Source organism: Cyphomyrmex costatus, unplaced genomic scaffold, assembly GCF_001594065.2.
Source record: "Cyphomyrmex costatus isolate MS0001 unplaced genomic scaffold, Ccosl1.0 scaffold76, whole genome shotgun sequence".
Lineage (NCBI taxonomy): Eukaryota > Metazoa > Arthropoda > Insecta > Hymenoptera > Formicidae > Cyphomyrmex > Cyphomyrmex costatus.
This window is the reverse complement of record NW_017280333.1, coordinates 862,976-890,334: the sequence shown is the minus strand read 5'-3', so window position 1 is coordinate 890,334 and position 27,359 is coordinate 862,976. Positions and strand designations below refer to the sequence as shown.

At 28.2% G+C, this 27,359-nt stretch overlaps 1 protein-coding gene across 1 annotated transcript in view; it reads left to right on the top strand.

Moving 5' to 3' along the window:
* The first annotated feature begins 704 nt into the window (after positions 1 to 704).
* Positions 705 to 27,359, top strand: part of LOC108781152 (extracellular serine/threonine protein CG31145) — a 39,508-nt gene continuing 12,853 nt past the window's right edge. The window contains exons 1-3 of the mRNA XM_018549067.1: positions 705 to 1,371; positions 21,676 to 21,800; positions 24,189 to 24,267. Coding sequence (XP_018404569.1) covers positions 923 to 1,371; positions 21,676 to 21,800; positions 24,189 to 24,267 — 653 coding nt within the window. The 5' untranslated portion in view covers positions 705 to 922. The remainder of the gene's footprint in view (positions 1,372 to 21,675; positions 21,801 to 24,188; positions 24,268 to 27,359) is intronic.

Sequence of the window (27,359 nt, the reverse complement as noted above, 5' to 3'; positions counted from 1 at the left end):
CAAACTGTTACCTCCATTGGAAGAGAACTGGCAGGGTCAAGAGTCAACGGGATTTGATAACAGCGGGTCAGCTGATAAATACGATTCGATCGTGAAATATAAATTTATGGTTCCAAATCACTATGCGCAACATCAGTCGATCGCGGAAACATCAGAAGAACATATTAAGATTTTCAAGATTTTTTCTTGTTCTAGTTCTGAACAGTTAATAGACATCTCCGAAAAAGTTATATTAGTTGACTCCATCGTGGAATTCATTGAAAGTGTGGCAGAATGTTTGAATTTTGAAAAAGATTTCAAGGAGGACCTGAAAAATTCATTAACTATCTATATATATAAGAAAAAAGACTTTGGTGAAAACTTGAAATGTCAAATCAACAAAGTGCAAGAGTTCGAAAAAACATTGGAAGAACGAATTATCGAGATAGAAGATTCTAAAGAAATCTTGATAAATCAAGTTACCAAAGAAGGTATTAATAATTCGCTCATCCTGAAGATAATAGATAATTTTGAAACTTCATATCATCAATTAATTCAAAGAGGTTCACAAAACTTCTTTGAATTATTTCTTATAAATCATCAATTTGATAATCCTATAAATTTACAACTACCATTAACAGTACATTCTAAAATAGATCACGAAAAAAGAAGCATCTTAAAGAACCCACTTAACGAGACAAAGGATTTAATTACAAAGATAAAAAATTCTGAACAAGTTTTAAAAAATTCATTCGTTAAAATAGATACATTGAAGAGAGTCGATAATCTTAAAGTTGTAAATAATCAACGATTGATCCAAAAATCATCCGTTTCTACATATCATCAATCAGATAGTTCACAGTTGCCATTAATTGAGCGAAAGATATTGGAGAGTGAGAAGATACATAAAACAATCAGCAAGAGGCCCAATAAAAAGACTAAAATGAGACTAAATGTCAGGCTTATCCGTATTCGTGACAAGTTGGTGCTATGTTTAAGCGCGCTCGCCATCGTGTTCACGTTGCTGTTAGTAATGGATTTACAGATGGACTTAGGCTACAGTGGCCATCATTTGAGTCCCAGCCATGCTCGAGTTCGAATCGGCGATTCGCCAGAGACTGATACCGTTTACAACAATTTCCGTCGGAAATTTCTTCAACGAGGTAACGGTAGTCGCGAACAAGCTAATAACGACGTAACGCCCATCGTTGAAAAATCAAGGAAAAGTGTGGTAATGTCGTCGTCATCGATGAAAAAGCACGATGATTTCTCGGATTTGATGGACTTGGTAGTGAACGCGTATGCAATAAACGATGAAGGAGTGGCAATAATTAGCAGAGAAGACCGGGAATATAATCCGACGATCGGAGAATTGAGGAAGGTGACATTAAAGTGAGTAACGAATTTGATGTAATTGAGCAAATATTCTTATTAAATATCATATATATGTACAAATGTATATAAAAAAAAATGCCAACTAATGTTTGTAAAAAACAGATTTCAGAAATTATATTTTGTGAAAAATAGAAAATTCATATAAGACATGTATGTTATATTATGTTTTGACTTTTATGCTTTTTAAATATCTTTTACACATTTTTAATTTGTTGATTTAATTATAGAATATTTATGTGCAACAATTGATTTTACTATATTTAAATTATTACAAATTTCAAATGTTATTTAATTAAAATTTTCTAAATTTTTAAACTTTCTTATATTTTTAATTACATCTTGTGTTAACCAAATTATTTTTATGTGTAGACAAAAGCAAGTTTTTCCTAATTTTATAATAAAATGCTCACCATTAAACTTTAAATTTATCAATTTTATCTAACATCTATCTATTCTTATTTGACTACTTATATATGATTTTACAAAGTATAATTTTTTACAATCTTTTCTTCTTCGATGGGAGAACAGAATTGTGGAATGTGCGAGTTGGTGTCGCATGCACGAGTGCGTTTGCCGTTTGCAAACGTAATTATACCGATGACAGTCGGAACGAACATACGTAATCTCAGCGTACATGTGTGTATTTATTTACGTGTACACACATACAACGGAAATGTTGTTGGTACAGGTGCGCGATGTTCCATGGCACCTTCGTAGAACGGTGGAATTACATTTCGTTATAATCACGTGGTGAGAACGCATATAAAGGTTGTTGTTGGGTCTATTCGATCTCACATTATTATTTCACCTTTCTAGAATGATTTTCACTTCATTAATTCAACAATACTTTTGGAGACATTGTTATCAGAAGAGTAGAATAAAATTGGATGTTACTTGTTTATCAAATTGTTGTGACTCTTATCTTAGCAAATATCTTTTTACCTTCACACTGCACATTAACCATTTTCTAAATTTCCTCAATCTTATTCATAATACTGAAATATACACGTAACAGTTCTTTATGAAATTTAAAGTTTTGTCTTATTCATATTATTTTGATACATTTTGAGACATGAAAGTTACATGAATGTGATACAGTGATGACGGAAGCGCAGTGATTGTAGTTCCGATAGCGTCCTATTTCCATGACGATATGTAATTATCAAAGATAGCACGTAGAATTGCGTACTTAATAAAACTTTTAAAAAGCAATGCAAAACTAATTAAACCGATATTTTGAGATCTTTTTCTGATCGATAGTTATCAAAAGTTTTATTTCACTTTTAATATATTACATTTGTCGAGTTACAAAAAATAAGCTCATTTTATACAATCTATAATTCACGACAGAATTCGAAATATAATTCTATTTCATTATTAATATTAATTTTATTAAAATTTTAGATAAAAATTATACACAGTAGTCTTTAAGCATCGATAGGTACGTAGAAAATGTAGGAAAAAAAACAGAATTACAGGTTTAATTGTAACCACTCATAGATTTAAAAAATGTAAATATCTCAAAATTATATTTCTTAATATTTGCAGACCATATAAAACCACGAAATGTTCTGTTCGATCATGTTATATAAATATGTGTATATCCGTGCATGCGTTATTATATGTACTCGTACCTTATGTATGTGTGTTAACAAAGTTATATAAATACTCTAATTGAATTAGTAGACATACTAATTTTTCAGTTTACCCCAGAACCAACGGCATAGATGTAGTGAGAGAATATAATCTCTTTTTTTTTTTAAACAATCAATGAAAGGAGTATATAGTCACAATGCTAGGTTTATTTTAAATATTATGTCAATATTTTAAAATTCATGTAAGATTGTTTATATATTTTAATTTATACATACATATTTACTTTAAATAATCTCTAATCAAAGTGGCGTTATAAGAAGGGTATGTTATACATGTTTTAACAAAATCCTGCGAGTGAGGAAAAGGTATATAGATCATACGTTATCAATCCAATATTGCTGTCACTTATCAGGTGACAGCTATGCTTAGGTACAATATAAATAATATTGCTGAAGTGAATTTATATTATAAATTATTCTATAAAAATAAATAATATAGAATAAACAATTATTCTGTATTATAGAAGTAAAGTTATTTACTCTCTAAATATTTATTATAATTAAAAAATTTATGGACCATCTAAAAATATATACCGATTGATTAAAATAATAAAATGCCAATAATTTAGACAACGTTCGAAAACACTATCCAAATAATAACCTCCGAGTATCATTTTATCTTTATTGTTATCCAAATGTTAAACGAGGCTAAAATAATACATGGGGGCACTTGAATAGTATTTTTGAACGCAGTCTTGTTTATGAATTTTGATTAGAAATCAATACAATTGAAAAACTGTCGGTAATGGTTAAAATATGGCAGACCAATCACAAGTGATAGTCGCACTTAGATTGGAGGCGCGCTCTCTAATCTTTCTATTATATTTACAGTAAAACAATAAAAAATTAGAACTGTGTGTGTGTTTAACATATTTAAAATTTTTTTTAATTTTACAACACACTATAATAATAACCTTTAGTAATTATTTTACTATAATAATATTTTACTATAATAATTACCTTTTGGTAAAATTAGTCAAACATATTTTATGATAAATAAATGTTTAATATTTGCATCAATATTTTTTATATAGAATCAATTTCAAATTTTGTTATGAAAAAATAAAAGTTATTTCATCTTTTTTTTTATATATTTCTAAAATTCACTGTTGTGATACGCGCGTGAAACTATACTCACAACGCATTAGATATATCATGGTGAATTACGAAGGGAAATGCGTCATCAGCATATGTCCATTCATTGTACGTTACGTTAGCATTTCTTGTCATCTCATGTCACCTTGCGGCTCGGAATACTGCTTGCATTCAATAATGATGATTGGCTGTGAGACTTGAACTAAAAGAGAGCCGCGTGGCAGTAAGTTTCTTCTTTCATTCTTACTTATTTCATTACGGAAATCGCCGCTTCTTCAATCGTATATAAAGGAAATCAAAATAAGAAGGATGATATTAGGAGCCTTTGATTCATAAATAAATAAAAGTATATATATATATATATATATATAAAATGATAGTATATTTTTATAACATTTAAATATTATCATTTTTCGTAAAGAAGTAATTATAAAATTTATATGATAAAATATATAGTATTATGCCTATTAATGTAATATATTTTTTTTTATAGAATTATAATTCTATTTATAAAAAATCCTTCGATTTTTTAAAAGTTACGTTATTGAAGTTAGTTAAAAGAATACACTAAATATATAAATACTTTTAAAAGTGCAATGAAAATTAAAAAAAGTTTATATTTTTATTCAAAATTTAATTTTTCAAATGAGATCAATACAAATATATGTCATTATAAAAAAAAGAGAACTTATAAAATTCTTTTCAAAATTATTTGTAAAAAATTGATGTCACAACCGGAAATAATAATTCTCGCCCATCAATATATTTTGATTTTCTAACAACCGTAAGATGAACATATCTTAACAACCATAGCCGTTACGATATGTCAATCCTTTTCGATTATCACAATCGTATTATAGTTCTTATAACTAAGAAATGTATTGATTGACAACGACTTTTGATAGTAGCAACCGTAGTCACTTTTTTGTGTAATAAATTGACAATATATTTGATATAGGAAAAAATAAAATAGAAAGGTATGAAAAATGATTGAATTATAAAACATTACCCGTTATTTAATTTCCTACTAATTCTATTATAAATAATCTGTATTTCGCGATTTATTTAATAACAATAAAAAACCAACATAAAATCGTTGAATCGAAAAGGAAATACATTTTATGTATATTATGTAGTATGAATAGATTGCAACGGCCTTAGGAACAATCACAAAATTGTTTTAATTATGAAAAAAATATAATTTTTATTATATTTTATTATATTTATATTGTTTTATTATAAAATATTCTTTAGACGAATAGCGTTTTTTTTTTTAGACAAGGACACTTGATTTTATTAAACCTAATTTTATTAATCTTTCGAAATTAAAACATAAATGTTAAATAGATTAAAATTAAATAATAAAGTCAACTTAAAATATTGTAAATAAGACAAAATAAAAATTAATAATTAGCAGAAAAGTCAATCATGTAGGTTGTACTCCTTCCTAGTTAAAATACGTACATATACTATATTTAAAAAAATATAATCATACACACATATAAAATGTATAACGTATGGGGTCAATCGCCCATTAGAAATACAGTTATATAATTACTGCACGAAAGGATAAACTGGATTATCATATCCGCAAAACTGGATATACCAGTTACATGTCGTGATTGATATCTTTTCATAAAATAGTATGATTTCTAAAAATTGATTGTAGCATAAGTAAAATTAGCAATTCAAGAAATTGCTGTGTCATTGTACTTTAAACAACTTTTTATTCATTAAACTGTTCTTTCTCCAAACAAATTTGCTTTTTAATTAAAATATAATCTTATTTTATATATTTTTTATTCTATTATTTATTTACTATAAAAGCAATATAAATAATTTTTTACTAGTACATATATTTTTCTTCTAATCATCTTATATTTAGTTAAAATGAGTTAACAAGCTTCATAAAATTATAAAAATTCAGATAAATTAGAATATAGTGTGGTATGTAGCGCGCAAAAACTTAACATAAATTTATAAATAAATTATAATGACTTGCTTTACAATTCAGTTCAAACGTTTCGGTCAACTCTTTAGGCTGTCTAACGTTAGTAAAGTAGAAAAACTCAACTGAGAAACAAAAATGTGAAATACATAAATTTGCAAAAACAAATACATTCCACATCAAATTGCAATAGAGTTTTAAGATAAAAAACTTCAATAAAAATTGAAAGATGTTAGAACGATGTAAAAGTTAGAATCGTTATGAATTTAAAACGGCTGTTTATAGGAAACACGAAGGTGTGTGTGAAAACATAAACAATTATAATAATTTATTAAAATAACGATTATCTATGATAAAACTATCTGTTTCTATAAAATGATGATATCATGTATAATATACCTATACATAGATATATTATTATTAATTAAAATATTACATTATTAATTACTATATATGTATTATTATTTTGGACGTTTTGCCTTATACCTATATCATATATTTACTGTAAAATAATGTTTTAATTTAAAACATTATTTGGGATAAAATATTATACATTATTTATGGAAGATTTAATTTATAATAACATTTTGAAAAAAAGCATGAAAAAAATTATATATTCTTAAAAATTCACTTGTTTCAATAAATAAATTGAACCAACTTATTATTAGCAAACCTGTGACTTAACAAAGAAAATAATATATTAATATACAACTCGATGAAGAAGTCAATGCGTTATTTTATTATAAATTGCAAGGAATCTGTAAACTCTCTCTCTTTCTCTCTCTGAGTATAAACTTTTAAAGAATATGCAGAGTTTTGTTACAAAAATTTATAGAAACGTATAGAAATTTATTTTACTCAAAGAGTTAATCAATGTCCTCTATTATAATCTGTAGCTACCGTTCTGCAGATAACTCTTCATTATCTTCAACTGAATTGGAAATATCCGCTGAAATGTTTGTAATGTCTACATGAGTTGTAGTTTTTTCTTTGATGCTGTAATTTGAAAACTCCATTGAAAATTATGTATATTTATTTGGCATTGAAAATTATATTTTTAGTTTTATATAAAAATAGAGGAGCAGTTATGTATGATATAGGAAAATCTGCCCAAATCGCCTTCATCTTGACCTATGTTGTTAAGGTCTTGACCCTGAATGACCTTCAGAGGGTTTTAATCAGCGCTCGTTGCATATGTGTGTGTGGTGTGTTCGTTAAAAAGTTATTAATAAAATAAATTTTTTAAATCGTACGCAATTTTTAGATATAAAGTGTACACTTAAGAAATGAATATTTGAAAAGTGTGTGTGGAGACAGTACGTTCCGCCCCTTCCTCCTACGGAGGGGGGTTAACTCCGGAAAAAAATAACCTAACCCACCCCATATTTGCTGTGAGATGTTGTTTCGCGTGGAAAATTATATGAAATCTTATACAACTTATTACGCGAAACTAGATGATCCACCTTATACCAAAATATGGAGTGGATTAGATTATTTCTTGACAGAGTGAAGCCCCCCTCCCCCCAAATAATTAGAGGAATTATAAAGAAATAATTTCACTTACAAAAATATAGAGGTGACTTTTATATCTTTTTAGATTCTCTATCTAAAAGAAGAACATGACCAAAATATATATCTCCCTTGAAGTCGTTCCACTTTTATCTGAAACATTTTTTCGTATTATTTATTTCGGAGAAAATGGACTATATTGATTAAAATGAACTATCTTCCATATAAAATATGTACATAAAGAATGTAAAATATATTTTTATTTTATATTTATGTGTTTTACACTTATTAGTGCAAAAAATGATATTTTTCATAAGCAAACTGCAAAATCGTAAAAATATTTAGTAAGGATTTTTCAAAATTTTTCTTATGTGTATACATAGAATATTAATAGAAATTATTGATAATTAATTTCTTATAACACATCTTGTAATATAAAAAATGATGATATTTATTATTGTTAATTGTATTTTTTTATAATTATATGTTTATTTTGTATGTATGTATAAAATTCATAAAATAGTTATTATTTTATTGCTTTAATTTTAATTTTATTTAAGATTTCTCTGTAAAAGAGAAAGCACGCTTATAATTGGAATTAAATGTTCGTACGACGACGTTGTAAACAAGTATATCGCATATTGCTTCTTATCTATCGTAGCTTATCAAATAAGAATGATAAGAATAACCGATCCATGATAAACAAAGAAAACAGCGAGAATTTCAGGTCTAAATGACTTCGATTGTTTTCTCTTTTATTTTCAGTACATGTATAAATTATTATTTTCCATATATATAATATCATTAAATTTTTATATTTATTTACTTTTTTGTCATTTGATCAAGCAAGATTCTATGAATCAAAGTTACTTTTTTTATGCTTGTGTAATAATGTTAATACTTATTTTTTTTAATTTATGCCCTTTCGTTGCTCTTATTGATCTTTTTTTTTTATTATATGCATTATTACTTTCTATTGTATATAACAGCGATTTAATAAATAAAAAATAATAAGTAACCTAAAAACTGTATATAAAACTTGAAGTTTCGATTCTGTAGAATTTTATATCATCTTTTCTTATTTAAATCCTCGATAAAACGTAATTTTTTATATCATGTTTATATAGTCTTTGTGCAGTAAAAACAAAATTAATTAAAAATATTGTAGACGACTAATAGAATTTATAGATCTATAGATTGTCTATAGACCCTACGGATTCTCGCTCGGTTAGTTTTGGTTTATACACAATGAACCGAAATTAGGTCAATAGTAGCCTCTCTGTCTCGTCAGTTTCCGACAAACAGTACTGCCTATTCTCGAACCTGCTTGCCTGTCCAAATTGTCATATGTGATCGGGATCGAAGCAAAGAGAAACATGGGAAATTGATTTTGCCTCTACTAATATTAGGATACTGTAACTCAAAATATAGAAAAGGGATAGTGATATATAACTTTTAGATTCGAAAACTGAGTTGAATGTTACACTTAATAATCTGAGTTTTCATAATTTTATTTTTTTATTTGCAATTATAGTTATACCGAGCAATTATACTTATACCGAGTTTACTTCATTAACCATTTTGATTTTCATATATGCATATGTATATTATATATATATATATTTTTTTTTTTCATATATACACAGTGTCTGTGTGTCATATATGAAATTCAAGGACGTTATTGTGATAGCGCAAAATTTCTAAAAAATTTATTAATAAATGTGTCAGCCATTTTTTCCGTAAAATAATTGTTTAAGTATAAACGTTTAAAGTTTGACGAATTATAAGCGTTGGTTAAAAAGTTATTTGTTCATGTGACGCACGTGCAATATCATATTAGATACTAAACAAAAAAGTTATTGCTGCGTGCACACTACTACACAGACAGATAACTTTTTAACCAACGCTTATAATTAATGAAACTTTAAACATGTGTGCTTAAAAAAATTACTTTATGGGAAAAAATGCTTGCTCTTTTATTATACTTAATTTTTTACGAAGTTTTTACTATCATAATATTGTCCTCGAATTTTGGGATACTTTATATATGTATAATATACAAATATCATATTTATATTGTTGTGCCCGCGCGTACGCGCATTTCCGAATCTCGGATAGAACACACGTTTTAAGAAGATAAATAAGAAACTGATTTATTAAAGAACACTTATATATATATATATATATAAGATCATAGAGTGTGTGAAATTAGTAGTAGTTAGTGTAAGAACTAGGCCGAGAAAAAATGTCAGGCGCTCTACCGATGCCGGAACTTGAACCGAGACCTCGAGTCGTCCATATTAGCAAGCAGCCATTTCGCCACACAGCACTATATACGCGACGGCAGGAACTTAGTTTATATCTTATACTTGTATATACATATAGAGCAGATTAGACTGTATCGTAAAATCCTTTACCATTTTATATTTTTTACATTAATTTACGAGATATTATTTTATGAAAATAGCCAAATTTAACCGGCCTACTACCAAATGCAAGCCGCGAGATAGGACCGTCCAATGAGGCGCGCGTTTGTTATCACTATAGACACGTTAATGTCAATGTTGCTTATAAACAACGTTGCGAAAAGTGCAAAAAGGGCTTTTTGACTAAGATCAAGACAATTGAAGATTATTTCTCTCGTTTTTACTTTTGCACTAAAGATTGATTTATACGTAAAAATGAAAATAAGAGGAACAATGACCTTAATCTTAACAAATGTTATCCAGGACAAAACTTAACAACATTCAAGAGGTTTTAGATTCAGATATCTTGAGTAATACTAATGATCGCAGTACTGTAACTTTCAAGCCTTATAACTCGAAAAGTATACTTAATAAGAATTACTTTATTATAGTGTTTTGAAAAGTCTTGACATTAATTATTAGATTCTGGAATCAAAAATTAGGTGTTTGATTTAAAAATATCAATGTGACCTTGACTTGACATTGGCGCACCACCCAAGGTCAAACTGATAAGATCAGTAGACACATAGATCTTTAAATCCTACAACTTTATTGTCTGAAACATTTGTTTAATAACTTATTCTTTCTGAAATAATTAGCCGTTTCCAGGAGTTTTGGATTCCACTGTGTAGATATATACAAAGTGAATTATTTAAAGGTGATAATTATTCCGTTTAGTTATTTGCAATTTTGATAAAATTAAGTTTATTCGACACATTCTTACCTTTACAATATGAAAGAATTTAGTAGAGAAAAGTGTTCTGTCTTGCGAATCGAGATTTTACGAGTATACTTTTACGTGCTCAATAGTTGTTGTTAAAATGCAAATATTTTACTGTTTATGAAAACCAGATGATACACAAGAAATTTATTGTATGTCTTATATTTTTATAATTGCAAAAATTTTGTTTGAAAAATTTTTTCATAAAATTTACCTTTTAAAGGTATTTTATCGGTTCATTTGTAATCATTTTTTGCTGCGTACACACGTAATTTCTTCTCTAATCTCTATATGTGATATCTTATTGTTTGTATATATCTCCGAACAATAGGATAGATCATATTGATGGTAACAAAGAGGAAGAGAAGAGAAGAGGCGAGGGAAGAGGAACTGTGGACCTCGGATCGTTCCGCTTTGGAAGATGCGGAGACGCATTTCTCTCCCAGGGAAAAGCCATTTTCTCGGCTCTCCTGCTGTGCCGCCTGTTTACTCCGCTAGCTCATCTATAATTTCTATCCTCGCTTGTTTACGGTGCGTCGTCTTGCAGCAGTGGCGTGACGGGTCATCCATGTTTTTATTTCAACTCGATAAAATATTCGGAGAAGTTTCTAAATCTGTGGTTATTGATTTTTTCTGTAGCACAATTAGTCTCTATATGCACAAACTTTCAGATTAAATTACTATTTACATATAAGCTTTTGGAAACTGTAATAATTGAATTTTTTAATATTAAACAACAATATTAAATATGCTTAATTTGTGAAAGTAGTTTTATTTTGTTAGTATCCATAAGAGGATGAGATTATCTTTTCTCAGATGTCTTTGATACAAAGATTGATATTTTTAAACCAACTCGATTATATTTTCTAGTCCTTCCTTAATTATATTATTCTTATGAAAACGATATATATTTGTACATGTATGCTAAATTAATTTTATCATGTAATAAATTTATATCGACTATAAAATATTTAACACAAATATATGCATTTTAATTAAAAAAAATTTTTTTTATGTAAAAATTTTAACAAGAGTTTAGGTATTTTATTAAGTACAATATTAATATACTATTAAATAGAAATATATAATAAAAAACTTAATTTAAATTCTTTATATCATAAGTATTTTCTCTCTCCCTCTCTCTCTCTCTCTCTCTTTCTCAAGTTAAGATATCTTTTTATAATAATTGTTTATAATTGTTTTTATATAACAACTTCAATCTCTTTATTTGAAATCTTCTGTTATAATATTTGAGAGCGTAATGTTTTTTCGTTTCTCAGAAAAATAGTTACGTTCACGGCCGAACAATTCGATAACATCCTTCCAAAATTTCGTTTTTTGACTGAAGGAGTGTTATATCACCTGTTGAAAATAATCACGTTTGGAACAAACTCGTTTAATACTGTATCAATATTAATATATGCCTACGCATATTAATTTAACAACTGAATTAGAAACATAAAATAGCACAAGCTAATCAGTTGTTAATTTTTTCTATATCTGTTTTGTGATAAAAATTCAATTAAATGAAATAGAGCAACGAGAACGATATTGCGTTATTGTTACGCAAAACAATGACTTATTCCCCTGGCGATGGGGTCACAGCCTCGTGTACCCTCTTTGATAGTACGGTCTATGGTTGTTACACGACAACGTTTACACGTTTTAACCCTAAGGGAAATGCATGCTAACATTTCCCTTGCAACACTTCGTGTTATGACATGGTCGATATTATAAGCAAAACTCTTTCTAAAGACGGTATACTTTTTATATTGATTGTGAAGTATAAAACATTTAAGCAACTTGATTAATACGACTCAATTCTCCTAAAATTTCATTAAAATTTTAATCTGTATTAGTGATTTTTTGGGATAATTTTTAACGCATATAATCAGAAAATCAATAATGTTTTTCAAAACACACACACACATATGTATACAGAATGAGCCGGTTCAGATAAAATTCCTTAATTTCCTTTGGTTAGATAGTACTAAGTTTTTTTACATAAAATATTTTTCATTTCATATAATTTTTTATTTTTTACCGTTATGTCCTTAATTTTTTGTGATAAAAGTCTTATGTTGAGTAAGGCAACTCAATTTTGTAATATAATATTTTAAGACAAGATTAAATACTTATTATATACTTGGACTAGAATAAAAAGAACTTTGTATATGTAAAATTAAGAATATTACCAAATTTTTGGGATTTACTTTTTAAATGTAGTGTTTTGTATAACTAATGCAATTTAAATGCTTTATATCATTTTTGAAAGTACATACTTTCTGGAATTAAAATTGGTCAGTTATTGATATTAAATCTTTTATACGAACGTTTATGGCATGACAAAGAGAAAGAGAGAGAGAGAGAGAGTATACGTATCGCTTAGAAAATTGTCCAAATTGTCCAGACAGCGTGCGATTATAGCTCAGGGTTAGCGTGTTATATTATTACCTCAGATCTAGATTCGAATCTCATCGATCTCCCATATATGTTTTTAAAAATATTTTATTCTTTATTTATATCATATTACATCATATTTGCATTTAATAAGTGGGTATATAATAGAAAACGGTAGAGAATTAATTATGGATTTTGTCGATAAATTCTCATACATTCGCGATTCTTAATGAAAAGAAACGATAAGAAATAATGATGTAATAATAAGATAGTTATAAAAAGTTAGATGTAGAGTTACGATATTTTTCTGTCAATTTATGATTTATAAAAACGAAATGATTTATTGAAAACTACTTCCTATCAATTTCTATTGATTTTTTAATCATAGAAATGTTATCATTTTCTAATGTTGCACCAATATTGCATATTAACACCATAGTATATGATAACATATAATAGGTAAAATCTGAAAGAGTATGATAACGTGAAATCATGAACTAATTGTATGTCCATATTCAAAACGATAAAATATTTATTTTCTATCGGATTTTTTATTCGAATTTTTTACTATTTATAACAAATTTAAGTTCTATACATTTTAAATAATTATGTATATATATCTATTTAGAAATAAATTTTTATTATAATTATCTTTAGAATAAGTTCTACTTGTTATTATAAAATGAGATGCATCATAAAATTTTGGAGAATTTGGTATACTGAGCGCAGATCCCGCAAATCAAGGAAGTGACGTCTCTGAATCCGCGATTTGCCATTGATATCCTCTCAAAATTGATATTCTCTCCAGTGGCGTTGTGGCGATATTTCCTTCCTCCATTGCGAGATCACGTGAGAAAGTGCATCGTATGCATTATGCATCATAGCAGCGGACGAACGGACATTATTTGAGACTCTCTCGACGTGGACCGCGTTATTTCCCAGAAAATTACATAAAATTGTATTATACGGCAGAAGAAAGATATGAAATCAAATTGTCTCTTGGAAAATTGTAGACGTTCGAAAACAAGTTGCTATAATATTTTTATAAGTTTGATTAAACTGAGTTATCTATATGTATATTTATTATATTAAAAAATAATGTATTTACAGTATTACGAAAAATATACATATATACATCAACATTACATAATACATTATTATCAAATATATATGTGTATTGTTTATTATTATACATATAGTAACTTACAGTGATGTACAAAGGTTTCCGGCCAATGACATTTTGTGCTCTCATTTATAAAAAAAACGCCTGATAAAATTTTAATCGTTATCAGGTGTTAGTACAAAATTTCGTTATCTACATTTTGTGCTAACACTCGATAACAATTAAAACATTATCAGGCCTTTTTTTATAAATTAGAGTACAAAATGTTGTCTGGCCAGACACATTTACACACCATTGTATATTAGTAACTTAAAAAATTGGGTCGATTTTGTATTAGAATTTTCTTCCGGATTTTAATGAATAATGTAATATAAGAAAAAACGGAGTATTATGTGTCACGAGGAGGAGGTACCATGCCTCATTGATTATCTAGAGTAATCCAGAGTATTATTATATATATACATATTCATTATATCAGTTTATCAAATTAGTAATATAAAATATATTATAATGTTTTTGTAAGATATATAGAAGCACTACTATTTGTGTCGCTTGCCTGCAGTGTGACGATTGTGATTTTCGAGCTCTAAGAGTCTTCACATAAGAACATTTGCGCGTTACGTTACGTAAGTACTGATCATAAAGTGGCATTTATATAGTAATCTTACGTCACATAAAGAAAATCATAACGTAACATTAAACTTTACGTTATGATGACTTTTGGGTATTGATGTAAGTTTACTAATATGTATAAGCTTCAGTTTACGATCAGTTCTAATGTTTCGTCCTTTATCTATAAGTAGTTCTAATTCGTTATTTTTTATTTAAGAAAATACAGATCGAAATGTAAATTCAATAAATATACTTATTCTAATAAAATGTGATAAATATTATAACTGAATGAACGTACGTAAAGAAATATATAAAAGAATAACTTACCTTCAGTTTAAGTTTGTAATATATATATATATATAATCATATAAACGGAGTAGTCTTTTACAATTCATTATGACTGCCAAACTAAGCAGAATAATAGAATGTCATAAGGATTATTCTAAACTAACTATCACTAAATATTCATAGAAGGTTCTATTTTTATTCCCAATATGCTCACTATTCCGGAAAAGAATCGTCACAGCATATGTCGATGAAATGTTCAGAATATTGTATGAATACTTGTATATGTCACGAATATCGCGAGCGAGCGAGCAGTATATGTCGCCGCCGACAGAAGGCCGCGGCGGAGAGCATTTACTCGTAAACAAGAATTACTTGAGAGAGAATATAAGGAGCGCAGCATTTCGCCTGTAAAATAGCCCTCAAAATTAGGCCCCAAGGTGAAAGCACATAATATATGTTCTTCATAATATGGTTTGTTCAAAAAGTGATTTAGGGACAAAGGGACTTGGAATTTCTGGAAAAATTAAAATTTTAGGAATTATATATGTATGGAGCACTTTCGTAATATATGTAACGATATGTGTAAATGGAATTTTTTAATATTTAAATGTTGAGTTTATATATTCCGTAAATATTCCGGAATACTCTTAGCTTTTTAGTAATTTTAGAAATTTTTTTTTAAGTTTAGAAATATTTAGCGTTAGCTAGGATTTGTAATACTTATAAAGTCCTTTTTCGCTCTGAAAAAACTATTTGTTACAACTTATTCCTCTCATAGCAACTAATTCTGGTCTCTCTCTCTCTCTCTCTCTCTCTCTCTCTCTCTTTCTCTCTCTCTCTCTCTCTCTCTCTCTCATTGTATATATATATATATATGTTATAAAACTATTAATCTTAATTTTCTATTAAGTCATTCAAAATTTCTTTTTTCTAATTTAAAGTTTGTTTGCTTTTAACGAAGTTATGATTGTTATTAATAGTAATACAAAAAATGGACGTTTTTTTATTTAATGACAATAATTTATCAAGTATGAAAGTCATTAATAATTTATAGTTAATTGTTGAAACATCAACGAATTATTGATTTATATTAAGAAATATTCGTTATTAAGAAATTATGCTACAGATACTATACGATCTCGCTCGCTTTCATTCTCAATATATGTATACGCGATCGCTAATGCGATTTCACGGACGCGTACATGTGCAATAACGAAGGCTTAGGTCAGCCTTTCATGTTCACACGCTGCGACTGATTACGTCTTGTCCTCACACGATTCATATTAATTCAGTTTGTAGCTTATATTTTTGCATACATCACATCCCTCTCAAGTTTCTGATTGCGTTTTCGATTTTAATGGGAGTTTCATTTACAGAAATGTAAAGCTAGTGTGGAGAAACCTGTTATTTATTCCTTAGTATATTATCCGTAATTATTAAATTATTAAGTTATTTTAATTTTATAGTCATTAATTTCTTTTTTATAGAGTTGAGAAATTTAAGAATTTGGAGACTTCGTGGGTTTAGGAAAATCGGAAGCAAGGAATCTAAATATCTACTAATCCAATAATATTATATAGGAACCTCTCGTTTCTGAGCTAATTTCGGGATCGCTACGCGTTATACATGAGAACCAGGCTTAAGACTTAGTCTCGACGGAGTTTCCGACATCGACATCAAGAAAGGAATAGGGAGGTAGGTGGAAAGGGGGGAGAGGAAGAAGTCGCGGATTAGTTTCGCTCGCACGTGTGTTCGCTGAGAACTCAATCTAGAGATTCGGTTTGCAGTTCGAGAGACAGGATGACGTTGTGACATCGTCGTCGACGTCCCTTATAATAGACAGACAGAGAGAGAGAAAGAGAGAGAGAGAGAGAGAATAGTCTAATTACGAAATTCTTAATCAATCGTCTCGATTTGTTTGCAACTTTATAAATTTGAGAAGCCTCAGATTTGATCATTTATTGGTCTTAGAAGGATAACACTGTTTTAATAAAACAAAACTTCAGAAAGTGGCGTATTTTGAAAAATTTGCAATTACAGTTTCAGAAGAAGATTATTTTTAATTTTAGACATACTTTGTCACATTATAACTATAATTTATGATATGTTGGAGAAATTTTATTATAATCAAAATTAAATATGTTATTAGGACATTTAATTTTTATAAGGATTATTTATAATTGCTATGTTTAATAAGATTATATGATTAAATACGGGGTTTATCACGAAAAAGCTATGAATTTTAGATTTGAAAATTTACTAAACAGTTTTCGATTATATTTATGGTACTTAAACTTAATTGGAAATTTCTTTACATTAATATATACAAATACATCCGGTGTCAAAATTTATAAATTCAAAATTATAAAAGATATGTATACACTTTTCACAAAAATACAAATATTTTTTAAGTTTTAACGTCTGCCATATCGAACCAATCATTTTGAATTTGTCAAATTTGATGTCAGATTCGTATTTTAGAGCTAAAATACTCTTAGATTTAAATACATATTATTGACAACTATTTGCTAAATCGTCAATGTCACCTAATTCACAGATTTTTAGAATAGACTTTATATTTAATCATGTTTTCTTAACTATAACCCACAGGCCGACAAAATTTAGGAGGAAGGGGTCTTATGCTTTGAACTTTGTGAAGAATATTTTTGTAGAATTTTGATGCGCTGAAAACGACTATGCTATCCATTTTTGTTCACCACCCTTTATTTTCCATTAAAACAGTTTTTTTGGAAGTAACTTTTTATTAATTTTTTCCGGTTAAACAAAAAATGATATGAAGTCTGTTTTGCGGCATTTAATTCAGAAATGTTTCAATAATATTAAAAATATTTTTTCGATGCTTATAAAAATGTTTTATACAAGCTGCAAACAAAAAAACTTTGAAATAATCGTTAAAAACTAGGAAAAAATGACGAATTTTTAAATATAAATCCTAATAATTCGAAAAAATAATCGTAAAAAATATTTTACAATTTAAACTTATTACTGAATGTTTCTAATTTAAATTTCCTTTTTTGAAAAACTACTTTCCGATCATTTGTTCAGAAATTATTGAATTTAAAGCGCCAATAGCAGCCCGTGCGTTATCTACGGTGCGCGACATCCTCTCGAGCCTGACACATACAGCCACCGAATACACGGATATGTTGTGTATGGTTTTTTGTCACTGATTTCAAATCTGGAGTAAAAAGTAAACAATTCAAAATGGTGGATCCAATATGCAGGATTTTTAAAAATCCGTACGATTACCGATTTACATGAAAATCGATATGTGATTTTGTAAGTTCCGATCGCTCAAAGAAAAGTTGGCATTTATCTCTTCCATGAGGCCCCTAATCGCGGCTGAATTAAGCTGAATATGTTTACCAATATTCAATTCGCTATTTTGCTCCGAATCTACACGAGTATGACGTAAACTTAAACAGAATACGGGAAAGTGGTAGAAATGCGCAGTAGTCTGATACGAAATGAACATACTCTTGTATTTGTATGCAGGTTACAGTAAAATGTATAGCACTGGAAATAACTCACTCACAAGCGTGCGATTAACTTAGTGTATTAGACTACCATTCTAAGGATACTAGGTTTATATCTCGTCGCGCGCAGTGATGCGAAGCACGCATTTTTCAAAAATTGTATTTAATAAAATAAAATATATATTCATGCGCGAAACACACAAGTAAACACAAATGAAACTAGAAAAATAAAAAGTAATAATAACAAAAATATTTTTTCCATTAAAATATAACCGTAATTTATTTTAAATAAAAAAAATTTTTTTATGTAAGAAAATTTCCTGTTACATATAAAAAATATATTACATTTCATTCTCATAAAAAAAATTTGTGTTTAAATAAAGTGTGCAAAAATTCAACTAACAATAAGTAAGAATTTTTCCGAAGTAACCCTCTTTTTTGATCTAATGTTTCTGAGCTAACTAGATAAAACGTGATGTTACTAGCGTAGTGTTTGCAAGTTTGCCTAGCTCCTGACATGACAGTATACTATCCACACAAGGGTCATACTAGCACCTTATCTTTTCTACCAGAGACGTAATACACATATATAATAAAAAATTTAAAGTAAATTAAATAATATTAAATATCAAGTATATATGGTCTCTTTTCTGTTTCTGAAGAGAATTTTATTACTCAATTTTGACAAATATCAAACATATACTTAGGTATCTCACTTTAAGTTCCAAAAGTATCTACTAGTTATGGAAAACAGACTATAAAGTTATATTATGAAATACATCTAGTATTTTGCAATATTATTATGTACTTGTATATACTCGTATATTCCTACAATAAAATATAATATATACTTTTATATAAATATTTGATAAATTAAGTGAATTATAAAAATATGTATTAATAAGATAAAGTTATATATTATATAATTTAACTATAATATACTTATAAGGAGTATAATTTACGACGGTGAAAAACCTGTGCCTAAAAATGTCGCATCTACTTTCTACCTTCAAGAAAAATGAAGGAGCATCATAGCAAAGTTTTTACTGCATACTAATCATTCAGTGTGACAGGATATCTCGGAGTTATCTTTGGGCCGATATTCAGGCCCAAACGTTTTGAATACGGAAGGAAATATAATCATCGATCTGAATTAAAACGAAAATTATTCTAAAGATTAATTAAGGAACAATTTAATACATCAAATTGATTAAAAAAAAAATCAATGTTCAATACAAATAAATTAATAAGGAAAAATAATAAAATAAATCAATTAAAATTTATATCAGAATAAAAATGGCATTAATTAACAAATCAAAATGAAATAACAATTTTTGAAATTATAAATCTATTGTCCATTCAAATCTGAAAAAACAATATCGAAATGTGACTGTAAGAAAGTTTCAGCAATGCTACGATAAAATGATTTATTTAGCAAAAGTAGCGGATTTTTATTGGAAACACGTCGTAACTGGATATCGACAAGTACTCAGATTTTAGGTTGGGGTAGAAATGGAATTCGGAGCAGGGGTATAGCAGCGAGAAGGCCATGAGATGAATTTTAATAAAAAATTGCCAATGTACTCCGCAGTAAGTTACTCGATTTAAGCTTGATGCTGTTGAAAGTTTTTTCGCTCAAAAATAATTTAATAACGAACTTTGCAAAATATTTTTTTGTAACTTAATAACTATCTTAAAAAACAAAGTGTAAAAAATTAAGGCTAATGAGAGCAATTCACTGTAATTAGTGCGATCAAATAAACGTTTTTAATAAATAATATGATAGATACAAATCTAGACGTTTCGGTCTACATCCGGGCAATCTTCAGTAGTCAATTTGTTTTACATATACACAAGCGTTTTGACTTTTGTGATTCTCCGTTATTGACTCATTTGTAAGAAGATCCATGATGTCGGTGACATCGATATTGAAAGACTGGTCTGTGACATCTAAATTAAAAAAATTTTGTTATGACCATTGACATATATTTGAATTTTTGAACACCTTTTTTTTAATTAATTCTTAAGACGATTGAATGTTTTAAATCATGGTGGTGTTGGTAAGTGTTGTTTTTCTTAGCTCATTTTACTCAATTTGCACTTTTTGATGCTTGTCTCCAAATTACGCATAAAACGCATGAGATACCACTTTACCCTTTTTTGTTTTTTAATAAACAACAATGACAAATGATGTATCATGCCCTTTGTGCGTAATTCGAAACGCATTTAAAGATGCATTGGATTAGTATATCTTTATTGGCGATTGAAACTTTATAAACTAAGGACTTCATGGCTACATTTCGTTTCACGCGTAATGCGCATGATGCATCATTTATCCTTGTTCACCAAATGTTAAACAAAGATAAACAATGCATTATGCACACCATGCGTGAAACGGAATGTAAATACTTTAAGTTCTCACAAACAAAAATCTAGAGGGTTTAGATCAGGGGATAGTGGGACATGCAACTGGTCCTGCAAACATTTTGAGCTATGTCTCAGTAACAGCAGATTTACAGATATATATTTATATGAACTTTTTAATGCTTTGGTGTAGAGAACTTGGTTTCAAAGGTTGTTACTTTATTTTAGTTACACCTTATTTTAATTAAATATGTATATTCTTATTAAGAAATTTAAATGTGAAATTAGGGCATTTGAAATTAAGAACGCTATAATTATAGTGTAAGCACTATGACTTTTTCTTTATTGTAAACATAATATCAAATAATTTGTACGTTTCGATTCCTTTTTGAGTCTCCTTTTTAGCGCCGAGACACTATCGTGTTTCTTGATAAAGAATTCGCAATGTCGTTACCAAATTGTTATTAAAACATTTAAAACACTTAAAAATTAAAAATTACAAGTAACTCGTACTTTCTTTCTCTGATATATAGATTATTAATTTGTATATAATAATACAATTTAAATATTCATTTCATATTAATACAGTATGTGTTGTAGAAAAATAACAATTTTTTATTGCAGAAAAAATAGCACAACTTTGGAGAAATTCCATTTACAAATCTCGAGGTTGCAGTTATACTCCGAAGATTCAAAGTATGTGGACCAATTACTTCATGAGATGGCGACCAAGCCAATTCTTCATGTTGGTAAGTAGAATAATCATTAATTAATTGCAAATATTTCATATTTAGTTTCAATTCCTGGCCAATGTAATATTTTTTGCAATAAATTACTCAAAGATGTATAAAATTTTTTGAAAATCTTATTGTATTCTTATTAAACATACTTATTAGCAACAAAAAATTATTAAATTGCTTGAACAATTTAATATTTTTTTATGCTAATAATTTATATTACTATTCTGGTGCTGTTAATGAATACGTTTCAAGACCAGAAAAGATTCCGGCGCGCAGTATACAGAATCTGAATATACATAAATTTACTCAGAAGTATATATTTAATCATTAAAAATCAATTAAAATTTTGTTCTATTTCTATCAATTGAGAATAAAAAACTATTTAATTAACTATTTAATTAAGAAATTGATTATTATATGATCTAACTATTCACGGTCACGACAAGATAGTATATTCTTAAAAAATCGTGAGAAAAATTATATTATTATATTTAAATTACAAAAAAAAAGGAATTTTTTTATATAAATTATAAAATAATATAAAGTTTATGTAAAATTACTAAATTTTTTAAAAGATTATATAAAGATGTGTATATATGGATATATATTTAGATATACAAATTAGTTCGGTCCGTTTTTTGTGTCAAAAATGCATTTATTTCAAAACAAAATGAATGAACAGATTAATTAAAGTATTGTCCATCGCTGGCTACTACTTTTTCCCATCTCTCAAGCATTTTTCGAATTCCATCTCGAAACAATGACTCGTCTTTGGAGGCGATCATCTTTTGGAAAACGGACCGAACTAATTTGTACTCCCAACAGATAATAAATTTTACACAAAATTTACAGATTATTCAATTTGTATTAATTAATATAAGTTTAATACACATTCCTAATCACAAAATAACTAATAGCCGCGTATACTTTTTTAATAATATGATATATTGTCACAATATAGCGACTTGTTCGGACAAACCTAGTTCTATTTTTCGCTAGATATATCGATCTCGGAGAGTCCCGGCTGTTAATCTCGTGAATATTGTATATTTAATTCAGACCACAGACGACGGATGCTTTATTATTTGACCGCAACGAATCATCGTTGCTCGACGAATTATTGACTCACGTTATTTATTGATTGAAAATTATTTTTATGATACAACAGCTTCTCTCTCTCTCTCTCTCTCTCTCTCTCTTTCTCTCTCTCTCTCTCTCTCTCTCTCTCTCTCTCTCTCTCTCTCTCTCTCTCTCTCCCCTCCCTCCTCCCTTCCCTTCCTCCCTTCCCCCCTTTTCTCTCTCTTTCTCTCCCTTTCTCTCTCTTTCGCTCCGCTTTAAACAAATTGCTTAGTACATATAAATATTATTATCTGTCTATTCAATGAATTATTTTATTTACAATGTGTAGTAACGCACGTTCTTCTTTATAAATTTAATTATATTTTGTTTAATATCAAACATTTCCTTATGATATGCATAAAAAAGTAAAATATTAACGAGAAATAAATGTTTTATGTAAAACCAAAATATGTATTAGGTGTACAAATTAGTTCAGTCCATTTTCCAAAAGATGATCGCCTCCAAAGAAGAGTCATTTTTTCGAGATGGAATTCGAAAATTGCCTGAGAGATGGGAAAAAGTAGTAGCCAGCGATGGACAATACTTTAATTAATCTGTTCATTCATTTTGTTTTGGAATAAATGCATTTTTGAACACAAAAATGCATTTATTAACTAACCTTTTTTAAAAATTGTTGACTATTGGATCATATATTATTATTTGTATCTATAAGTAAAAAATACTCTGTAAAAATGAATGGGTGACTTCAGTGCTACACTTAACTGAATCATGAGCGAATATTTACTGTGTTTTTTAATATAATAATACACTGATTCACTTTTAGAAAGTAGAATAGGATTAAATGTATAAAAAATCATATGGTTTCATTTAAAGGAATATCTATCAGTTATATTAATGCTTCTTAAAAAATACATAAGTGTATTCCTAAAAATTTTTTTTTATACATCACCCTTCCCTTTAAACTATGAAAGTTCTATTTGAAATATTTCTAAAAGATTAAAGATAATTGAAATATTTAGGATAAAAAAAATTCAATAAAATTCAACGTACATATTCACCGTATAATTAGTTATACGTACTGTATGTATAACCAATAACCATACTAATTATAGTGTATTATATATTTGATATTTGATATAATTAATGTACATGTGTGTGTATGTTTAGTAATATATCATCATTAATGTTATATTAGTTTCACATCACTTTTCGTTTTGTACTATGTGGTATAAATTAATAGTTGCTAACTAAATACGCTTAAAAGATTTATTATTGATTGATGCCATTTAAAGATTTATTAAATGATTTTTGTTATAGTTCAAAAAGATGGCGGTACACAATTAAAACTAGTTATTGATTACGGCGACAACATGCAGGCATTGTTTAAACCGATGCGGTAAGTATGCAGTGAATACGTATTATATATAATATTATTATTTCTTATTTATTCGTCTTAAACTTAATATATTATATTAATATATTATATTAATGCAACGATGAGGTATCTAGAAATTTTATCTAAATGAAATGTTCGTAGCAAATTTATATAGGTATTAAAAATATAAGTAAAATATAAGTATAAATATAGTAATAAACATCTTGATGCGCACAAGACAACTTTTGGAATAAGATTGCACAAATCCGTTTCCTTATTGTTGGTTTCCTTATCCGTTGCTCATATATTTTTTTAGATCAGATCTATAACCTAAATTTTTAAAAGTCCGACGAGCTGTCTCAGATGGCGTCATAGCGTACCATATGGTACACTGACCCATATCTAGGGCTTTACACAAGTGCGTTCGACTTGTAATAGATGTCCCAGAACGTTGACCGCAGAAGAAGGGTTTCAATTACGTTCTTCAGTGACTTCCTCCTCTCACCCCGAAAATCCCTTTACAATAAAAAATCCTAAGGCTTGGACATAACAGGATTATAATGAAAAAGAAATTTTGCGCGCACAGTCACATTAATTGCATTTTCGTGAATATATTATCTATCAACATTATATTTGCATTATGAAAATATAAAAATAATAGACGTAATACACACACCCACGCACATACGTATGTTTAGTCTTCCTATCTGTAATATTTTGTATTAATTTTCTTATACAAACATGTAAGCGCATATCTGCATGTATATATGTTCTAATTAGCATCGTTATAGCATAAATTAGGAACAATTGCATGCAAATTACGAGCGAGAGGTTAGCTTCTATGACCCGTGTGAACGATGGCGGTGAAACCACAGAATGTCGCAAAGTTCTTGGCGTATCTTGGGATCACAGGCAGACAGCGCGCAAAATTATTTGGGCAGTTTGTCGGTGCAACGACGCCGCGGGATGTTACCACGATACACCCAAATTAACATCAAAGTATTGCTCAAATCGTTGTTTTAAATTCATACATAATCTGTACGTAAATTTGCATTGCTTTTTACTAAAATCACTAAGTTAATTTATTTTAAATAAATTAAGATTTACATTTAAATAAACGATTAACAATTTGGATATTTGATAAAGTAAACGAAATAAAAACATAATGCCTAAGCATCAACTATTGTTTTAACGTTTGTAACACTTTTAAGTTACGTTTACATTTATAATAAAAATCAATTAATTTATGAATAAAAATTTTCTGTTTTTTGCATAAAATTTAAAAATAAAGTTTTATATAGGATTTTTTATTCAATGTTTCAAAATCGATTCCTTTCTCCCAAAATGAAGAATTAATATAACTTTATCATTACTAGTTACTTTTTACCTCTTACATATTATTTTTTAATGATATAGAATCTTAAATCAGTTTATATTAAGTTAACTTTTTTCTAGTAAAAAGGTTAAATCAGTTTCTCATTTCTTATCATCGTTGTAATTAATATTCAAATTGATAGTTTATTTAAGTAAATTCTGTCTAAAATTAGTTAACAAATATAATTTGTAATTAAATTGTTAATTTTTTAAATTTATTTTTTAATTTACTTAAGTGTAATTTAATTACTTTCTAATTTATTTAAATCAAAGTTTAATTTTACATTTTTTTTTATTAATCGCTTATCATTTGAATGTTATGTGGTGCTGTTATAATTAGCCCTTAAGATCCAGCTCTACCGTTAAAGCCGTTTTCTTATTGGTACAACTTTTTAACTTTAAGTGACATCGCCAAGGTTAGATCAAGGTTACATCAATTTTTTTTGAGACACCCTATTTTTGATTCGAAAATTTAATAGCTCATGTCAAAAGCTTTTTAAATCGCTGCAATAAGTTCATTTTCATTAAGTACTTTTTGAGTTATAAAATTTGAAATTTACAGCACCGGAATTAGCATTACTAAAGATATTAGATCGATTTAATGAAAATAAACTTTATTATAATGTTTTAAAAAGCTCTTGAAACATCAGTTATTAGATTTTGGAATCAAAAATAGGATATTCCATTTAAAAAATATCAATGAGGTCTTGATCTGAGCTTGACGATGCTACCCAAGGTCAAATAGATGTGATTAGTAAATAAATAAATGTGTATAAAAATCAATTTGTAAACTTTACAATTTTTATCTGAATCATTTTTCTCTTTACTAGTTACTTTTTACCTCTTACATATTATTTTTTAATGATATAGAATCTTAAATCAGTTTAAATTATGTTAACTTATACTTTGTTTTTAAGATATTTTATCGGTCCAGAACTTTTTACTTACTTTATATAATAAATATTAATATTTTTGTGTGAAACATATTAATTCAATATATTATCATTATTACAATGAATATAATAAGTATACGGAGAAGTGGGAATAAATAACTGCGCGGTAATCAATTCTTTTTTTCTTCTTCTTTTATTAGGACTATGTCCTGTTACTTCTGCTCTCTTGACCTTCCTGTGAGGTAGAGGTCCATCTCTCGTACCGCCTTTTAGACGGTCCTCTCGGAGAGTCGTTTGGAAGTAGGGATCTCCGATCTTGCTCATTTTTTATCACTAATCGATCGGGCTCCATCCACGCGATCTCTCCAGTGACGTCTCTTCGATCTCATGAATCTCACAACGTCCTGAATTCCGCATTTTCTCTCATATATCCTGATTTCTTATTCTCTTAGTGTCGCACGTTTTATGCTTCGAAGTGTTTTCATTTCCGCTGGTCGCGTTAGTTTTTTTGTTATCGCCGTTTCGACTTTAGTTTCAGCAGCGTAAGTTAGTATTAGACATACTTACGTAGGTTTTATATGCATTTATTCTTATTTTGCTGTTGATCTTCTTTTAGGTAACCAAATATTCGCGCGACGTTGTTGACTTACGTATCTACTTCCTTTGTGAAAGAGTTCCTACTGCTTGTTCCGAAATAACTTAAAACTCATGACTTGTTCAATGATCCTATCATATACTACCAGTTTACAATGAATAGGTTCTTTGGATATCACTATGGATTTAGTCTTCTCGACTGAGATTTCCATATTGAGCTCCTTTGAAATCCTGGTGAACCTGTGAAGACGC